Source organism: Prionailurus viverrinus, chromosome A2 (genome assembly GCF_022837055.1).
Source record: "Prionailurus viverrinus isolate Anna chromosome A2, UM_Priviv_1.0, whole genome shotgun sequence".
In the NCBI taxonomy this organism is placed as follows: domain Eukaryota; kingdom Metazoa; phylum Chordata; class Mammalia; order Carnivora; family Felidae; genus Prionailurus; species Prionailurus viverrinus.
This window is the reverse complement of record NC_062562.1, coordinates 110,537,066-110,554,601: the sequence shown is the minus strand read 5'-3', so window position 1 is coordinate 110,554,601 and position 17,536 is coordinate 110,537,066. Positions and strand designations below refer to the sequence as shown.

Genomic DNA, 17,536 nt, shown 5'->3' with positions numbered 1-17,536 from the left:
TTACCTTATGTAAAATTGGAAACATGTACTAGAATATATGCAGTTTTTTTGGACACGTTCATAACAAAATACAACTTACTCCGGATATGGTACTCTGCACAATAAAGCATATCAGCAGCATGAATAAATTGATATCCTGATCCTCTCATGCACAACTCTGCTTCAGTGTAGCCTAAAACAAGTTTTCCTCTGTTTAAAAAAAAAAAAAAAAAGGTAAATAAGAAATTAAAATTTAACATAAATGAAATAACCTAATTGATCAGTTATATGCTATTTTCTGCACTGTTTTCCTTGATTCAGAATTTCAGATGAGCAGTAGAAAAAACCATATTCATGCAAGTGCTCTCTTTTGTTTATGACTGTTAATATCAGTTTTATTTTCTTCTTCTGAAAAAAAACTGTTGAAAATTAGCATGGCTAAAGATGGATCTAACAGAGTAGATTATGTAGGTAAAACAGAATCTTTAATAAAAACCTAGAAAGCATATATTCCATTTCAAGGGGCAAAGCTTTTCACATCTGTCTGCATTTTCATATTAGGGGAAAACCAATTATAGGTTTTGACACAGTATGAATGCTAATATCACAGTCTACCTCATAATTTTCTGGAAGTTACTCAACTTCTAGGGCTAAAAATCAAATAGAGTCTGTGCATTAAAAAATGTAAAACAAACCAACAAATGTCATCAGGATAGTGAATCTTACTAATACAAGCAAATCATCTTTATGACACAGAAACTGTGACAAGTATCGTAAAAAAAATTACAAGAGGATTTGTGAGCCTGAGGAAATTATTTTAAAAGGCTACACTGAAAGAGTATGAAATAACAGCTAATTTAATAATAAACATTATAATTTACACTACATATTTTACATACTAAGAGAGATTTGCTACAACAAAATATACATTTAATGAAAGAAAACTGAACAAGTTTTACTTACTTGGCATCACAACCAGTAGGTGTAAAGTCCAATTTGTGTTTGGTTCTAAAGATGAAGTTTTTGGTTCGAATTTCAAGTATGGAGGGTGGCTGCAGTGGGGTAGCTATTGCAAACAAAGCCAACTGAGGTGGAAGGATTGACCCATCTTTGCCTTTCTTGTTCTGTCCGTGAAGATACTTTAACCTCCCCTGGAAATTCATTGCCTTTAAAAAACCAAAACTGGCTTATTAAAATTAACCCTTTAAAACTGTTAATTTCCAAAGGCTCAATCATGGCCATTTCCAGTGTTGTTGATAATTCCATAAAAGTTCCTGAGGCTGACTGATGTTACATCCATTCTTTTCTCCACAAGAAGCCCATTATAATTATCCCAAAAGGCAATACGAATTAGATGCTAAAGGGGCAGCCCAATAAGGTACTCCTTTTTAACTGTCACAACAAAAATACCCGTATCATCTTCTGAGCTCATAAATGCCCTGTCATTCGCACCTAGAGGACGTAGCTCCTTCCCCCCATGGCATTCAATACATGTTTCCTGAATTAACGAATAATGATAAAGTCATCAAGTACACATTAATTTTCAAATAGAGATGAGCTATATTCCACAGCTCATGCTCTATTTCACAACTCATGGCAATCTTTCATATACAGATAAAATGCAATTTCATTAAAATGCTAAAATTAATCATAAAATCACATAAAGAATGCAGAACTCGGGGCGCCTGGGTGGCGCAGTCGGTTAAGCGTCCGACTTCAGCCAGGTCACGATCTCGCGGTCTGTGAGTTCGAGCCCCGCGTCAGGCTCTGGGCTGATAGCTCGGAGGCTGGAGCCTGTTTCCGATTCTGTGGCTCCCTCTCTCTCTGCCCCTCCCCCGTTCATGCTCTGTTTCTCTCTGTCCCCAAAATAAATAAAAAAAAATGTTGGAAAAAAAAAAAAAAAAAAAAAAAGAATGCAGAACTCAAAGTAACAATAAAGGGTACTTTTAGAAAGAAGATCGAGGAAACAAAGATGATTTAAATGTGAACATGATCAACTTAGTTGCTTAAAACAGTATTAATCAGGCTGAGGGATGATTCTGACCTCAGTGTGATATGGTAGCAGCACAAGGAACCAAAGACCCAATTATGCAAATTCCACCTGAGAAATACATATTAGCTGATCATCAGTACTAGGAAAGCTATCTCAAAGCACAGTTCTAACTCTGGGTCAGCAAAATTATCTTCAGAAATAAACACATTAACAAAAATCACTGTTTGCTAATAATGTTTAAGATCTGGTTACTTCAAATTCCTGCTAATTCACAAGAGTAATATGCACTATGCTTTGTACTGTCTTCTGTGCCTAGTGGAGTGCACTTCCTTAAGGACAAACACAGTATGAATCTGAGCATCCTGCGAAAGCTGCTCCCTGATTATCCTGTTCAGGTGTTCAGAACAACAGCATCTCATACCAGATGACTACTTTGCAATCATGAATATACAACCATTTTTCTTTCTTTTTAAATGTTTTTATTTATTTTTTAGAGAGAGACTGCAAGCAGGGGAGGGGGAGAGAGAGAGTAAGACACGATCTGGAGCAGGCTCCAGGCTCCAAGCTGTCAGCACAGAGACCAACACGAGGTTCAAACCCACAAACCATGAGATCATAACCTGAGCCTAAGCCGGACGCTTAACTGACTGATTTACCCAGGTGGCCCTACAACCATTTTTCTATATGGCAGTTACTGTAGCTGTGTAGCAAAGGACATGATAATTTTCTGTTCAGCAGGAATTAAATGCAAACAGTCTGCTGCTAAACGGCTACTAAGTTCTCTTTTACATAAAAAAGTCCCAGAAATATTTTGCCAAGATACAAAGTCCATGTTATTTCACTCAGTCTTTGTTACTATATCCTAAAAGATCGAGATTTGGAGTTATGGAAGATACTAGAAATCTGAAAAAAAAAAAGTTACTTTCCTTCATGCAATTATTTTATAAAGGAGGTTTTTAAAATCAAACTCAAATCTAACCGAAGAAAATGGTTTCAACATTTATTTCTTACTTTCTGAACTGCAATTGCCAGTATCATTAGATTTTGCACCTTACCAGGAAACCAGATGAATTATCCAGGAGACACCTTAGTCGGCACACGAAGCTCCTCTCCATAAAGGAAGAGTTTTCTGGAGGAAGCTGGTCTGGGTTATAACAGACTGCTGGCTGCGGGAGGCCATTAGCTTCTAGAGAAATAATAGCAACACAAATTTACATCCCATTTTGCTGTACAATCAGGTGTTTTGCGGTAGATAAAATTTGTGTTAATTTCTTAACCAGATTCTATTCTGAATACAGAAATGAAGAATCATTTTCAGAAGAGGAGCTAATGAAAAGAAATACACGTACAGAATATCACTTTTACTACACAGAACTTCACCTACTCAGTTTTGTTTTTATTTCTATTGTCAATAATCTTCATATTCTCTAACACTTTTTATCTTCTTAGCACCTTCACACATTTCTAAAAGCATTGATTGAGAAAAGATTTTACCTTTGGATTTTTATTTGGTGCATTTTACAGACAGAACAACTTCTACACACTCCAGGATCAACCTTATACATTCCTTCCAATCTTTCAAAAGTTATTTGTATAAAATATATTACCAAGTATGGTAACACTTCTTTGCTTGAAATTCATCAATGGTGGTCATTTGTCAAAATATTCCTTAGGTCTTCAATCTGTGACTTGGCTGTGACATCCAACTGCAGACTCCTGTCTTTCCACTTCTTCCCAACCTTAACCAAAGAGTTCTATGCCTCCAAAGGTTCTCTGCCTCTTTTCACAGACTTACATTAAAAACTCCCCAACACTATCTTTCGGTAAACATTCTTACCATCAATTCTTTGTCCAGAGTCTGCACACTGCGTAGGGTTTAATGTCCAGTGCAGCTGACGCTGAAATTCAGGTCGATCTTCAGTGTGAATAAGTTCATACACACTCTGGTGTATGACATCAGACTAAAGAAAAAACATACAGGGAAATTTTTTTAAAGCCGTGATTAAAAAAATATGTCTTACTAAGTTAATTTCAAAATGTAGCTACATTACGGGGTGGTCGTTAATGGTGATGAATGCACATGAATCAGACAGATGATCACAGAGCTGTCCAGTCATCCAAGGTAGGAAAAGTTAGAGAGAGGGGAGCACTGTCACTGGTGAGCAAGAGTTCCTTGCCATCACTCCCCTAGCTGAATGCTCTTCAATTATAGAAGTCAACTCTTCACTCCTTCATGGCAACACATTAAGTTCTGTGTCTTTTTAGCCACTTCTTGATCTTTTAAATCCTATTTCTTTCACAAACGCTTGTCTGAAAATCCAGTTGTCTTAGACTTCTTTAAGCTTAAGAGTATTAAATTATTTCTTTCACTGTCCTCTAATGACTTTCTTTAATGTTAAATTTTTATTTCCGGTCCACTCTGGAAGAATAAGGGATTATACCTTTACCAGGTCAGAATCCTTCTTCTACCACTTGACTCTCCACAAGATAGGCTTTGTCGCAGAGCCAGGTTCCGCTGGTTTAGCTATCTAGACTTAAACCTCCTTGTGAACGTAACTAGCATTAAACCATCTCTATGCAGTCCATTACCCGATTACCAGAGTTCTTCTCAGAAACAAGACTGTAGCACAGGTTCCCTTAACAAAAAAAGCTTAGAGGCTTCCACTGTGTACTTAACATACTTTAAACTTCAGTCGGTTTAACAGTGTAGACACTGTTATTCAAGCCAGCAGTCTCAGCATCACCTGTGAGATTGTTTGACATACGAATTCATAGGCCCCACTCTGACGCACTAAATCAGAGTATGTCGGAGTGGGGACCAAAGATTTTAGTTTTGCATCAAGTTCTTCCAGTGAGTCTTAACACATTAGAATTTAAGAACTAGTGATACATAAGAATAGCTAGCAGTCAAGTGTACTTACAAACTGTTCTCACATCATATCAGATGCTCTTGTCCCTCAAATATGACAAACACCACTCCATTTATGCACCATTTATTCAAGAACATTAAACAAACCAAATACATTCATCTCTTTAAGCACTTCCAGTCTACTGCTTATGGTAGTGCTTCTATCTCTTCTTTCCTGTGCTCCTCCTACACTGAAGTCCACCCTCTGAATCTTATGCTTAAATACCATTTGCATCAGGAAAGCTTCCATTATCAGCATTAAGTCAGAATTAAAGATACAAACCATGATATTTTGCCTGTACCTTTACATATCACCTCATTCATTTCAGAGCTGCCGCATGCCCTCCATAGTATCCATAACTAATTTGATGGCAAATAATCTCCTGTCTGCCCCCCAGCCAATGTTTCTAATATATAAGAGATTCCTTAATAAGTGAAAGATGAAACACAATATCCATGAATCTCATAAAACATTTAAGAAAATTATAATGCAGTAAATTATTAACAGTATAGAAATTATTAGCTGCAAAAAGATGATTTTTATAAGCATATTTTAATTGACATTTTCTATACACAAAGTATCAATTACATCCCTAAAATGTATGATACATAGAGTTAATTTCTAAAAAGATTTTAAATGACCCAAGAAAAATATATTTACCTGCTGGAACCCTAAGTAATCTTGTATAGTAGAAGAAGCATAAAAGACCAAAGCATCTGTAGTGACAACCAGCACAAAGCCATTCAGAGCCTACAAAGAAAAAGATTAGTAATTAGAAAAAGATTCTAAAATTAGTAATGTGACTAAATAACAATATGGTCACTCATAAATAATGAGGTTGCTTAAGGCTGTTACTTTATTGCTGAAAAATTTTCTCTTTAAAATGGCTAAAATCACACCTCATAAACACAGATACACTGTATACTGTGGGATGAGTGGAATCTATTCATACCTTTTGATTTAGGTAAGGAAAAGCTTACAGCTAAATTTAATGCTCAGTCACAGTAACTTCAGTAAAATTGGTTTTGTCTTCCTCGTGCTTCAGATATTGCTTTAAATATACTGCATATTTTTATTGTACATGTTTTTTAAATTGTATAAACATGTATTAGAATCTATCACATTGCTTTTTAGAGAAAGATAGTCTGTAAAGATGCTTATTATTTTCTGAAGAGAAATTTGATAGAACATCTTTGCACAGACCATTCACACATTGAAGCAATTTGAAATCTGAATACTCCCAAAGCATTAAAACAATTTAAAAACTTTTATTGGCAATATAATCACATATATGGACTGCACATAAAATACACATAATATACATGTAATACAAATATACACTTTAATTACTAATATATTCAAGTTTAAAGCTGTCATTTTATATAAGACAGATTTCCATCTAATTACTAATATAGTCAAGTTTAAAGCTATCATTTTATATGTGCTATTTCTATTATTTCCATCTATATTATACTTCTTTTTCTTTCAATTTTACCTGCTTTTGGCCAATTTTTTATTTTTATTATTCCCTTTGCTCCCCTACTTTCAGCTTGGAAATTTGTACTCTTTTCTATTCTTTCAATCATTACTCAAGTCCACTGTTAATATTTCTATACTCTTGGATAAAAGAAAGAGTATTTATTTAGATCACTTTAAACATTTATGGTTATCACATATTTTATTTCTATAAGCCTTCACTGTTTCCTGCTTCAATTCAGCTCAGCAGAGTTCAATGTGTTCTTTGCTATGTTATCAGGGCTAAACCCTTCTGAGGCTCTCCTCTTCTTCATGTAAAAGGAGACATGGTGTGGTTTAGTGAGAACCATACAGTTTGGAGTCAGATTTGAACTGGATTACTTTCCCAGTCTCTTATTATCTCGGTGGCTTTGGTTATTTATGCCTTCAAATTTTAGTGTCATCATTTGAAAAACAGGCAATTTGGTTAAGAGCCTATTTCATCTTAGCACCTGGCACAGAGTCGGCACTCAATTAACATAAGGCACCATTACTATAAGGTTGTGGAAATGAGCAAATATTTACATGACCATGCTTTGTGAACTGTTGAGGTATATAATGACAACAATTAGCTAATTCAACACTTAATCAATGATGACAAACTGAAGAGGACAGCTATCAAGTACTGGAACTAGAGAATTACCAAGACATTGCCACTGTGCTTAGAATGCTAGCAAAGTCAGGTAAGTATCTACCTTAATTATTAGATACAGTAGATGAACAGCAGCTGTCTTCCTTTTCACTCTAATTTTTTCATCTTCAAGATTCTTGATCTCTAATATACGCCTGCAAAACTGACTGCAAAGACAATAAACAGCATCTACTATTTAACAGCCACTTTTCTAAACGTTTTTGTTTATTCGTCAACATTCCATTGAGGTAGGTGCCATATTCCAGTATTGCAATCAGGTAAACGAGGTGAACTGCAAAACAACTTGCCAAAGGTCACAGAGCGAAGCTGAGCCAGGAAACAACTAGCCTTGCTCAATGAAGCCTGTCCACGTACCTATCATGGTCTGCCTCCTCTAGGAGTATTGCTCGCCAGCTGTGGCAGGACTGTTACACTTTTAATCCCAACTGAGCTCTAAAGTTCTTGATTTCAGAGATTATGGCTACAATGCCTGGTGATTTCCCCAGAAGGAATGGGGCTGGCACCCAACAGGAACTTAAATATTTACTCATTAACACCCTACAAATTATTCTTAAATTTCAGTTGGCAGTAATAATAGATATACCGTTTTTGTATTTTTTCCTTCCAAAAATATCTTCTTTTTAAATAGGAGTATCCACTTATCATATGCATTTCATTTTGCAGAGTGTCCTGCTTTCTCAAACAGCGAAACGAATTTAGTACTTTCCAATGAGCTCATTATGCCAGAAGACACAAAGATAATTTAAGTTATAATATCACACTTTCTTAGACGGTGAATTGTCAGAAATAAAAAGCCTTTAAAAAGAATATATGCATCCTGATTTTATGTATACCTCAAATGATCTTAAATACTATATGGAAGAAAGTTATTATACTGAAAGAGTCAATAAAAATATGGTAATTACATATTAATGAAAGAAACTATCATTCTTTAGACTTACAAAAATTTGCCCTACCTATCCGAAAGTCATGTTGAGGTTCACTTACTATTTAACGCAAGACAAATAAACTGCAATCAGTAGTGTTAATTATTGTTTCAATGGCTGTTAACTCAACAACAAAGCTGTTGATTATAATCAGCACCACAGTAAATAGCACCAGACAGAACGTGATGAAATAAATGAAAATAAATGTCTGAAATAAATAATGGCTAATGAGAAGATACAAAAAGTCATTTTTTTTCATTTTTATTCCTGGTAAAACAGTAATAAATTTAAGCTAAGTTTAAAAGTAATTATTTAAAATTTTTGCTAATAAGCTATTATGTAACATTTTCTTTATGTATCTCCTTAGTTAAAACCAAAGGAAAAGATTTCTCATTAAAAAGTTTCATGCCAGAGGGTATACTCTACCTCTGGAAACATTCTCTATGTCTGAGGGATAATTGGTTGATAATCACATGTTGAAAGTATAAAGTTAGATGCCATTATGGCAACTGTATATAATGAAGTATGCCATTTTCACGTGTCTACAAGGTGTTTGGTCAGCTATTTCAGAAGAGATAACAGCCAAGCATGATACTAGCAAATCAGATAACGTGTGATGCTTCCAAATGGAAAATCTACTACTGATATGCAATATAATTCATAACAGATGCATCTATTTTAAAGACCTAAATGTTTTCAATTTTCAGATAATTAAAAAAATGAGACTAGTTTTTCATTAGTATTATTTTTATTCTTTGTCGTTGACATAGAATATGTTTACAATTTGCCTAAATATTCTATGAGGGAAAAAAAAAATCATTGGCCCATAATTTAAACAGTTTTACCAAATGCTAAGCATTCCATATGTGATTATTTTCATTTGAAATAAAGGACTTCCTTATTACTTTACTACATAACCCATGGTGTGTGTTTAATCACATGAAGCAACAATTATTAGAATGTTTTCCTATAACCTGAAGAAGGAGTCTTTAGGTTTCAAGCTATTATATACATAAACATCCTCAGCCAGGGACAGGTTGAGTACTCATGCTTGAATATATTTAATTTGTTTAACCTAATGGGTGCAAAACTTAATTTTCATAATTACAAAATTATAATAAAAAATGTTATAAATTGTTGGGTTACACATAAGCATTTTCAGAAAGAATTAATGGAGCTACCAAAAGTTGCGGCTACTTTCTGTTACAATGGCAAACAAAAGTTCTTCACTAGGTTCACCGGGTAGAATTGAAGATGATCACTTAATAGTAATAACATATCAAAGCACACATACTCATTCTATCTTTTTTTTTAACAAAATAAATACCTGAGAATTTTAGCTGACAATCAAGCATCCTATCAATTCCAAGAAATAGAGTAAAAAAAAAAAAAAAAGAAAATTACAATATTTTCACAGACAAATCTAGAAACTAAGTTCTAAAACAAAAATTAGGACTTACAGCTGTTAAGAAAATCTGTAGCGTGTTGATACGACATACCCCATAGCTAAGAGTTAAGAACATAGTGAAAAATAAAATTCAGGTAAGAACATTTTTGAACTGTTAAGTAAATACAATTAACTGCTTTAATGAAGCTATAGTCCTGAAAAGGTACATATAAATTCGGTGTCTTAAATGAGAACCTTAAAAATAATGTAGGAGTTTTGCTATTTAAAGAAATACAATTGGGGCGCCTGGGTGGCGCAGTCGGTTAAGCGTCCGACTTCAGCCAGGTCACGATCTCGCGGTCCGGGAGTTTGAGCCCCGCGTCAGGCTCTGGGCTGATGGCTCAGAGCCTGGAGCCTGTTTCCGATTCTGTGTCTCCCTCTCTCTCTGCCCCTCCCCTGTTCATGTTCTGTCTCTCTCTGTCCCAAAAAAAATAAATAAACGTTGAAAAAAAAAATTAAAAAAATAAATAAATAAAATAAAATAAAGAAATACAATAGGGAAACTGATAGGTAGACTTCTCATCTACTCGATACCATTACACTTTTTCATAGAGTAGCATTATACCACTGTTGCAGTCCCAGTAAACATGGCATGAAGCACCCTGGGTGAGTTCTAAGTAAACGGGAGTAACTAAAAGACTGATCAATTAGTCTTCCATTTACAATGTTTTTTATTAGGAGAAGCTATATTTACTAAAATTCACCTGTAATAAGAATTCTCCTTCTTGCAGACTCAGGCCTTCTCTGAATTTTGTTCTACAGTTTTCCTGAATTCCATTTCTGTCAGCTGGGGAGGCCTGTAATGCAACTGTGGAGAAAAGGAAAAAGCAACGATAGAGTGAGCGATTTCAAAGGGCTATAATGGAAAAGTCTCTATATACCTAACAAAGACACAATTTGAAATACCGGTGTCTACTGCTACTATAAGACTAAGCAAATATTCCTTTGTCAATGAGCGGTTTCCAAGTCAATGGACAGATTGCTAAAAATTATTAATTACAAATAAATAATTTATTTAAACTAATAGAAACAACTTCTGATGAGCTCATTATGATTTCTGGCACATAACTTAAGAGTTTTAAAGACCTGCATGGTACCTCTATAACTACGCCTCCCATTTCTCTTTACTCATGAAAATAAATTATTTTCATACTAATATACACTTATCTAAACAGTGAACTAGTAGTGGTGAGGAGAAAGAATCAACCATATGCTTTATTAAGAAATATATTTCCATCAAGTTTAGAATCTTCTTGTCTAACTTTTGGGTAAAAAAGGGATTAGTATTGTTAGCAGAGTCTTGCTAAATTTATAAATCAACTCATGGAGAATTAACGTCGTTGTGATTTTGAATCATTCGATCCAAGAACATGCATTTTCTTCCTTTTGTTCATATCTATATTTTTTTGTCTCACTAGAATATTTTAAAGTTTCCACAAAAAAAGATTTGTACATTTTTATGTTTATTCTACGTATTCCATCCTGTAAAATGCCTTCCCCTTCCTAACTGCTTGTGGATTATGGATTGAAGGGGAAGTCTGTTGCCATGGTGGGATGCTTACTTCTGGAGGTAGCATGTTATAATGATCTCTCTCCTACCCTCCCATCTCTCTTCTTCATAGTGTGTGTGTGTGTGTGTGTGTGTGTGTGTGTAGCTTGGGAGGCACCACAGCTGAGGGTACTAATAATAGCTGCTATGTTCTTAGAATTTTTCCAAGCACTCTCAAATATTATCTCATTTAATAGTAGTATCTGGCAGAATTAAGTTCGAATCTTAGCTTTGCCATTTATTAAAATGTGTAGGGTCTTTGAGCCTCTGTCCTAATATGTGAACCGGTAATCAAAAACAAACAAACAAAAAAACAATTTTGCAGGGTTATTGTGAAGAGTAGTGAGAATATATGTGAAGTTCCTGGTATTCAGCAGCTCAATAGTAATTCAATAAATGGTAAATTATTAGCAGTGTTTCCCAGATCCTATAGATTATCTTGTTATAATATGCAACCTTTTAGATACAATTACAATACAGTATTTCCATTTTTCTGATCTATTTTTAACCTTCAATGTCAAATAAGAGAAATCATTAAGTGAAACTGACTTTGACATTCCTTTTAAGACTCATTTCATTAGATTTTTATTGCACCAAAGATAATCTGGCTTGGCAAAAAACAAGATTTACTAATAACCAGATTTTCTCTCCAGTTGAGCAAAGCCTCACATATAAAACATTTTCACGCTGAAGTATATTTTCTGGTAAATCAGTGCATGTGTCACACTGGAATCTTATGCCAAGTTCTTGCTTTTGCAGAACTTGAAACATACCACTTTGAAAGAAGAGGCCAAAAGTTTGGCCTCTGAATGTAACAATTTCAAGAGGCCAAAGAACATATTTCCTTGGGCCAAAAAAATAGTTTGAGGTACATAAATTGATCTAACAGTTAATCAAGACCAAAGGAAATGGTTAATCTTTCTCAATGTAAGTAGAAGAGAAAAAGGCTTTTTCTCCTTTCCTGTTCTGTTGCTGCTTGCTTTCTAATCGTCAAATTTGACTGAGTGCATTAAAACCTCACAATGTCAGGGTTAACTATACTCTCACTTTTCCAAAAGCTCCAGTGCAAGGCACCATTTAAGAGTTACACCAGGGGTGCCTGGGTGGCTCAGTGGGTTGAGTGTCTGACTTCGGCTCAGGTCATGATCTCACCATTTGTGAGTTCAAGCCCCACATCAGGCTCTGTGCTGACAGCCTGGAGCCTGGAGCTTGCTTCGGATTCTGTGTCCCCCTCTCTGTCTCCCTCTCTGTCTGCCCCTCCCCCACTTGTGCTCTGTGTCTCTCTCTCTCAAAGGTAAATAAACATTAAAAAAAAAAAAAAGAGTTACACCAAATATCAGTAAGATTTACTGTTAACTTCCGAGCGGTGCTAGTGCTGGGTCATAGGGTAGATCTATTATTAATTTTTTGAGGAACCTCCACACTGTTTTCCAGAGTGGCTACACCAGTTTGCATTGTCACCAACAGTGCAAGAGGGTTTCCAGCAATAACACTGCTAGGAATTTACCCAAGAGATACAGGAGTGCTGATGCATAGGGGCACTTGTACCCCAATGTTTATAGCAGCACTTTCAACAACAGCCAAATTATGGAAAGAGCCTGAATGTCCATCAACTGATGAATGGATAAAGAAATTGTGGGTTATATACACAATGGAATACTACGTGGCAATGAAAAAGAATGAAATAAGGCCTTTTGTAGCAACGTAGATTGAACTGGAGAATATTATGCTAAGTGAAATAAGTCATACAGAGAAAGACAGATACCCTATGTTTTCACTCTTATGTGGATCCTGAGAAACTTAACAGAAGACCATGGGGGAGGGGAACGGGGAAAAAAAAAAGTTAGGGAGGGAGGGAGCCAAAATATAAGAGACTGTTAAAAACTGAGAATAAACTGAGGGTTGATGGAGGGTGGGGGAGAGGGGAAAATGGGTGATGGGCATTGAAGAGGGCACCTGTTGGGATGAGCAATGGGTGTTGTATGGAAGACAATTTGACAATAAATTTCATATTAAAGAAAAAAAGGTTTACTGTTAAAAAGAAAACAACAAAACCAAAACCTACACATTGCAAAAAGCAAAGTATGTAATTATAAAAATGGATAGACATTACTAGTATCAAATTTTAAAATGTCTAAATTATCAGGAATCTCTTAAAATTAATTTTCAATTAAAACAACTGGTGCCAGTTCCAACCAGAGCTACTGGACCACTGACACTATTCAACTCAGAACAAGTTACAATTTGTTTCTGGCTTTGCATTAGGGATATTAGCCAATGTAATTAGAAATCAGACTCTGCCCTTAGCTGGGAATAGAACTTATAGAAATAAAGAACTAAGAATGTCAGAAATGATTAAGTAGCAAAATGGGATTTAATTAAAGTTTTACAGGATCTTGGAAGAAAAAAGAAAACAAACCCTTTTTAAACAACAGGGCTTACAATTCTAAATGTTGGAAGGTTTATGTTTAATACGTGTAACTGCTTAAGTAGGAAAAGTGACTACATATTAGGGAGGGATCACCGGAGAGTTCTTCCAAAGATATTTCTGTTGCTTTTAGGTTTAAGGTTAATAACTAGTTAATAACTAGTTAATAAGGCTAATAAGAATTTAAATAAATACTGTGCAAAGATGAGTCCAGGAAAGATGCATTCCCTTCGCATTCTCGTTTTACAAATATACTAATGTGACTTTTTAGAGATCTTACTTTACGTCTGGGCCTCCAGTCCCAAACTATGCCCCTCCATGAAGTTTGTCCTCTGTTTCCTGACATCATACCTACCACCTCTCCCTTCTTAAAACTGCTTGAGCTATTTTAATACTAGTCATTTTCATGTATGCATTTCTCGCCTTGATTAGAAAGCCACAGAAGAGTGAGATGACTTGGGGTACTGGCACCAGTGTACTTCATACCATCGAAGTGGCCTAAAATGATTTCCTTAGTAATAAGATGTGATACGTAACTGAGCACACACTGTATGCCAAGCAGTTTCCATACACTAGATCTTATCAGTCTTCCAAACAGTATCCTGGGAGATTGGTATTATTTTGTCCTTTCAATGAAACTGAGACTTAGAGAGGTTAGGAAACCGTCTCCAGGTCAGAGGGCTTAAAGCAGTGAAGTCTAGATCAAACCCAGGTAGCCTACTCGTGCAAGCTATTATTAACCACATGCTGGACTCCTCACCTATGCCAACCACCTTTGACCTTTAGTGTCTTCATCTTTAAGTGAGGACAAGGATACTTCTGGAGACAAATTCTTGTTAGAGCTAAAGTAAGATGTGGAGTACCTAAGTAATACCTAGAATCACAATTTACAGCCCAGGATTGAGATAATTGAGATAATGGGCTATATGTTGAGTTGATATACCCTGAAATCATTATGAAAATCGACACTGAAAATGCACATCAGAGGGGCACCTAGGTGGTTCAGTCGGTTAAGCATCTGACTCTTGGTTTCAGCTCAGGTCATAATCTCGAGATTTCATGAGTTCAAGCCTCACGTCAGGCTCTGCACTGGCAGTATGGAGTCTGCTTAGGATTCTCTCTCTCCTTCTTTCTGCCCCTCCACCACTCATACTGTCTCTCAAAATAAATAAACTTAAAAAAAAAATTTTAATGCACACCAGAGATAACTGAGCATATTTTCATTTCTAAACAGGGAGTATTAATGAATATCATCTATTAGGACTGTTATGATGCCTATACATTATAGATTTGAAAGCACTTTACAATGATGAATTGTTACAAAAGTTATATGAATAATCAGATGCATAGGACACTTATACATTACATCACTGGAATGAAATATACAATATTTCACAGAAACAAAATGTAACATCTGAAAGTAAGTCACAGCCAATTCTGTTACATGAGAAGCATTTGCTATAATAAACAGACACTTGTTAAAATCCTCCCCATCTGCAAGAATACACTTTCTAAAATATAAAGATGTGACTTTGAACAGTCTGAGGAATATTAAGATTTTATAGCATCAAAATATTTCACCTAATTCTTCATTGAGAAGTCACTGAAGCCATTATACAGGAATTTAATCTAATGGATGAATGAATCTAGAGGGTAAATATCATCAGAGCATTATCAAATGGTCATTTAAACAAGTGATTCAAGTCTTAACTCCCACGTGTATTTAACCATATCCATTTCCTATATGACACCTTCCTTCCTTATACATCTAAGCTTGGATTTCCATTTCTCCTATAAACTAAATATTTCCTCTTTGAAAGCATGCTCTGAAGTGTTCAACAGAGAAATTCATGAGGAAGAAATATTGCATATGGTAAATTATATTTTGTAGGCTACTGTATTTGTAATTAAACAGAAAGATGACATGGTAAGTATCTTGCCAGGAAAAAGCATAAGATTTTTAAATCTCTACTTATTGATTTAAATTCAATTTATTTTATAATAATTATTATCCCCTTGATTACTTCTGGCAGAAAAAGTTAAATTCCATTTGCACACTGATATAAGCATAAGAGAGAGCAAAGCTATCACTATAAAATTCAACCACATAAACTTCTATAAATTAGGAAGAGTTAAGTAATGCAGTAATTCTTAAATATAAACAAAACATTCCTAGTTTAGTCCAATATGGATAAGTATTTATAAATAATTTCCAAATAATATATTAACTGTACCTAAGGAGAGCTTCTTCTACATACTTTGGGGTAAAAGAAATATTTCAACTCTAAGTTTTTGTTTGTAAATGAAGTGTTCTTCTTTTGAGGGAAAGAAGGAAGAAACTGAAATTCAAGAAAAGTATGCTACTTTTCTTGAGTTCTTGAACATGCTGAGTTCCTAGGACACAAAGACTAGGTCTATATAGTTTACACAATACTTCCCCCTATGATATTGACAGATTTTTTTTTCTACCTACAAATTTCTAATCACCAAAGGCAGAAATAAAGTAAATTCAGTTTTTGAAAATGCAAATGCACGCTTCTATCTTTAAGAATGAATGTAGGTTGCATGACTGGTAGTCTATCTTTTTAGCCAATCTAAAACACATTATTTTAAAGCCAAGTAAGTCCTTAAAAGTTAGACCTATTCCTGCTCTCAAGTAAGTGGAAACTGACTTCCAAAGATGTTATTTAACTTTTCCCCAGTTTTCCATTTAGTGATAATCAATTCTACTGTAACTGTGTTAGGGCCCTGAGGTAATGGAACCAACAAGAGCAGTTAGTTTACCTTTGTAGTGGGGAAAGAGTTGCACTGAGCTTTCTACATATTCAAGACTGGAATTCAAACTGCATTCCAAGTAGAAGAATGTAACCAATTAAAGCAGTGATTCTCAAACGTTCATAGACAGTACAATTACCTATAAGGCTACGGCTATTAAAAGACACTGCGGGACCTCACCCTCTAAAATTTCTGATTTAGGAGATCTAGGATGGGGCCTTATAGTGCGCGTTGCTAACAAGTTCCCAAGTGATGCTGGGACCAGGTGACACATTTTGAGAACCAGTGACTAGAAATTCATAAACTTTTAAATGTTCTGAATCTCATTCTCTTATTATTTTTTTAAAATTATTATTCCTCTGCTTAAAGAGTGCTTTCATTAATATGAATGTCTTCAGTAAATGACTCAATGCCACTTTTATAAAGATCAAAACAGAAGCACATAATTTAAGACTAAAATATAAAGCAGTAACAAAAAATTCTGTATATATACAAATACAGCAAGTAGCACATAGCCCACAGTGTATTCCTCACCAAAGCAAGCCATGTCACTTTTCCCTGAACAAAGTGTCTCGATTTCAGTGTGTGCCACTTCTGAAGAGGAAACAATATGGGGAAATAATTACATATTATGCTTAAACGTTAAAAAGTTTACTAGCAAATTTCTATCTCTAAATCAAAATATAATATTAACTCAAGAGATTGTCAGAGAATATTAGCGCCAGGTCTGAAAGGCCTCTACGCATATCCAACAATGACAACAAAATTGCCCATTAAAAGAAGTAAAATATCAGTGTTCCGTAATTAATAATTATAATTTATATAAAATTTTAGTTGTAAAATTCACTTCATACAGCTCATACTTTTAGGATAAATCCACCACAAACTTAGCACATGGGGGAGGCAAACATTCTTATTGTCCATGCTGAGACGATGAAGGCTCTGGGCAACAGTGAGGTTAAAGGTCTTATCTAAGGCCAAAGGCTTAGCCTCTATGTCTCCTGCCTGCCTGTGCTTTTGTTCCGTGACAATCCGCCTCTGCCATCCTAAGATAAAGAGACAGGAGGCTGACTCCATAACAGAGAGACCAGACGTAATGACACTAGACACAATTAACACTCCAGTTGACAACAATATCTGTAAAAGTGACCATAAGAGGCACGCCACATCATATGAGAAAATTTAAGGCTAGAAGAAAGCAGAATAATTCAATACAATTTTAGGTTAGATGGATTCGAAGTGACTTGCTTGTTTCCCTTCCCAACCTCTACGGCAAGCACCTGAATGGCTTTCTGGCCTCTATGGACAGTCAGGGACCAGAAATGATCTCCTGCAGTAATGTAATTTTTCTCTCTGGACTCTG

General features: G+C 35.2%; 1 protein-coding gene across 1 annotated transcript in view; it reads right to left on the bottom strand.

Moving 5' to 3' along the window:
- The window catches only part of AHR (aryl hydrocarbon receptor), a 54,432-nt gene that overhangs the window by 14,718 nt on the left and 22,178 nt on the right, over positions 1-17,536 (bottom strand). The window contains exons 3-8 of the mRNA XM_047849377.1: positions 10,126-10,229; positions 5,542-5,631; positions 3,810-3,933; positions 3,028-3,158; positions 943-1,145; positions 80-189 (exon numbers count right to left, since the gene is read on the bottom strand). Coding sequence (XP_047705333.1) covers positions 80-189; positions 943-1,145; positions 3,028-3,158; positions 3,810-3,933; positions 5,542-5,631; positions 10,126-10,229 — 762 coding nt within the window. The remainder of the gene's footprint in view (positions 1-79; positions 190-942; positions 1,146-3,027; positions 3,159-3,809; positions 3,934-5,541; positions 5,632-10,125; positions 10,230-17,536) is intronic.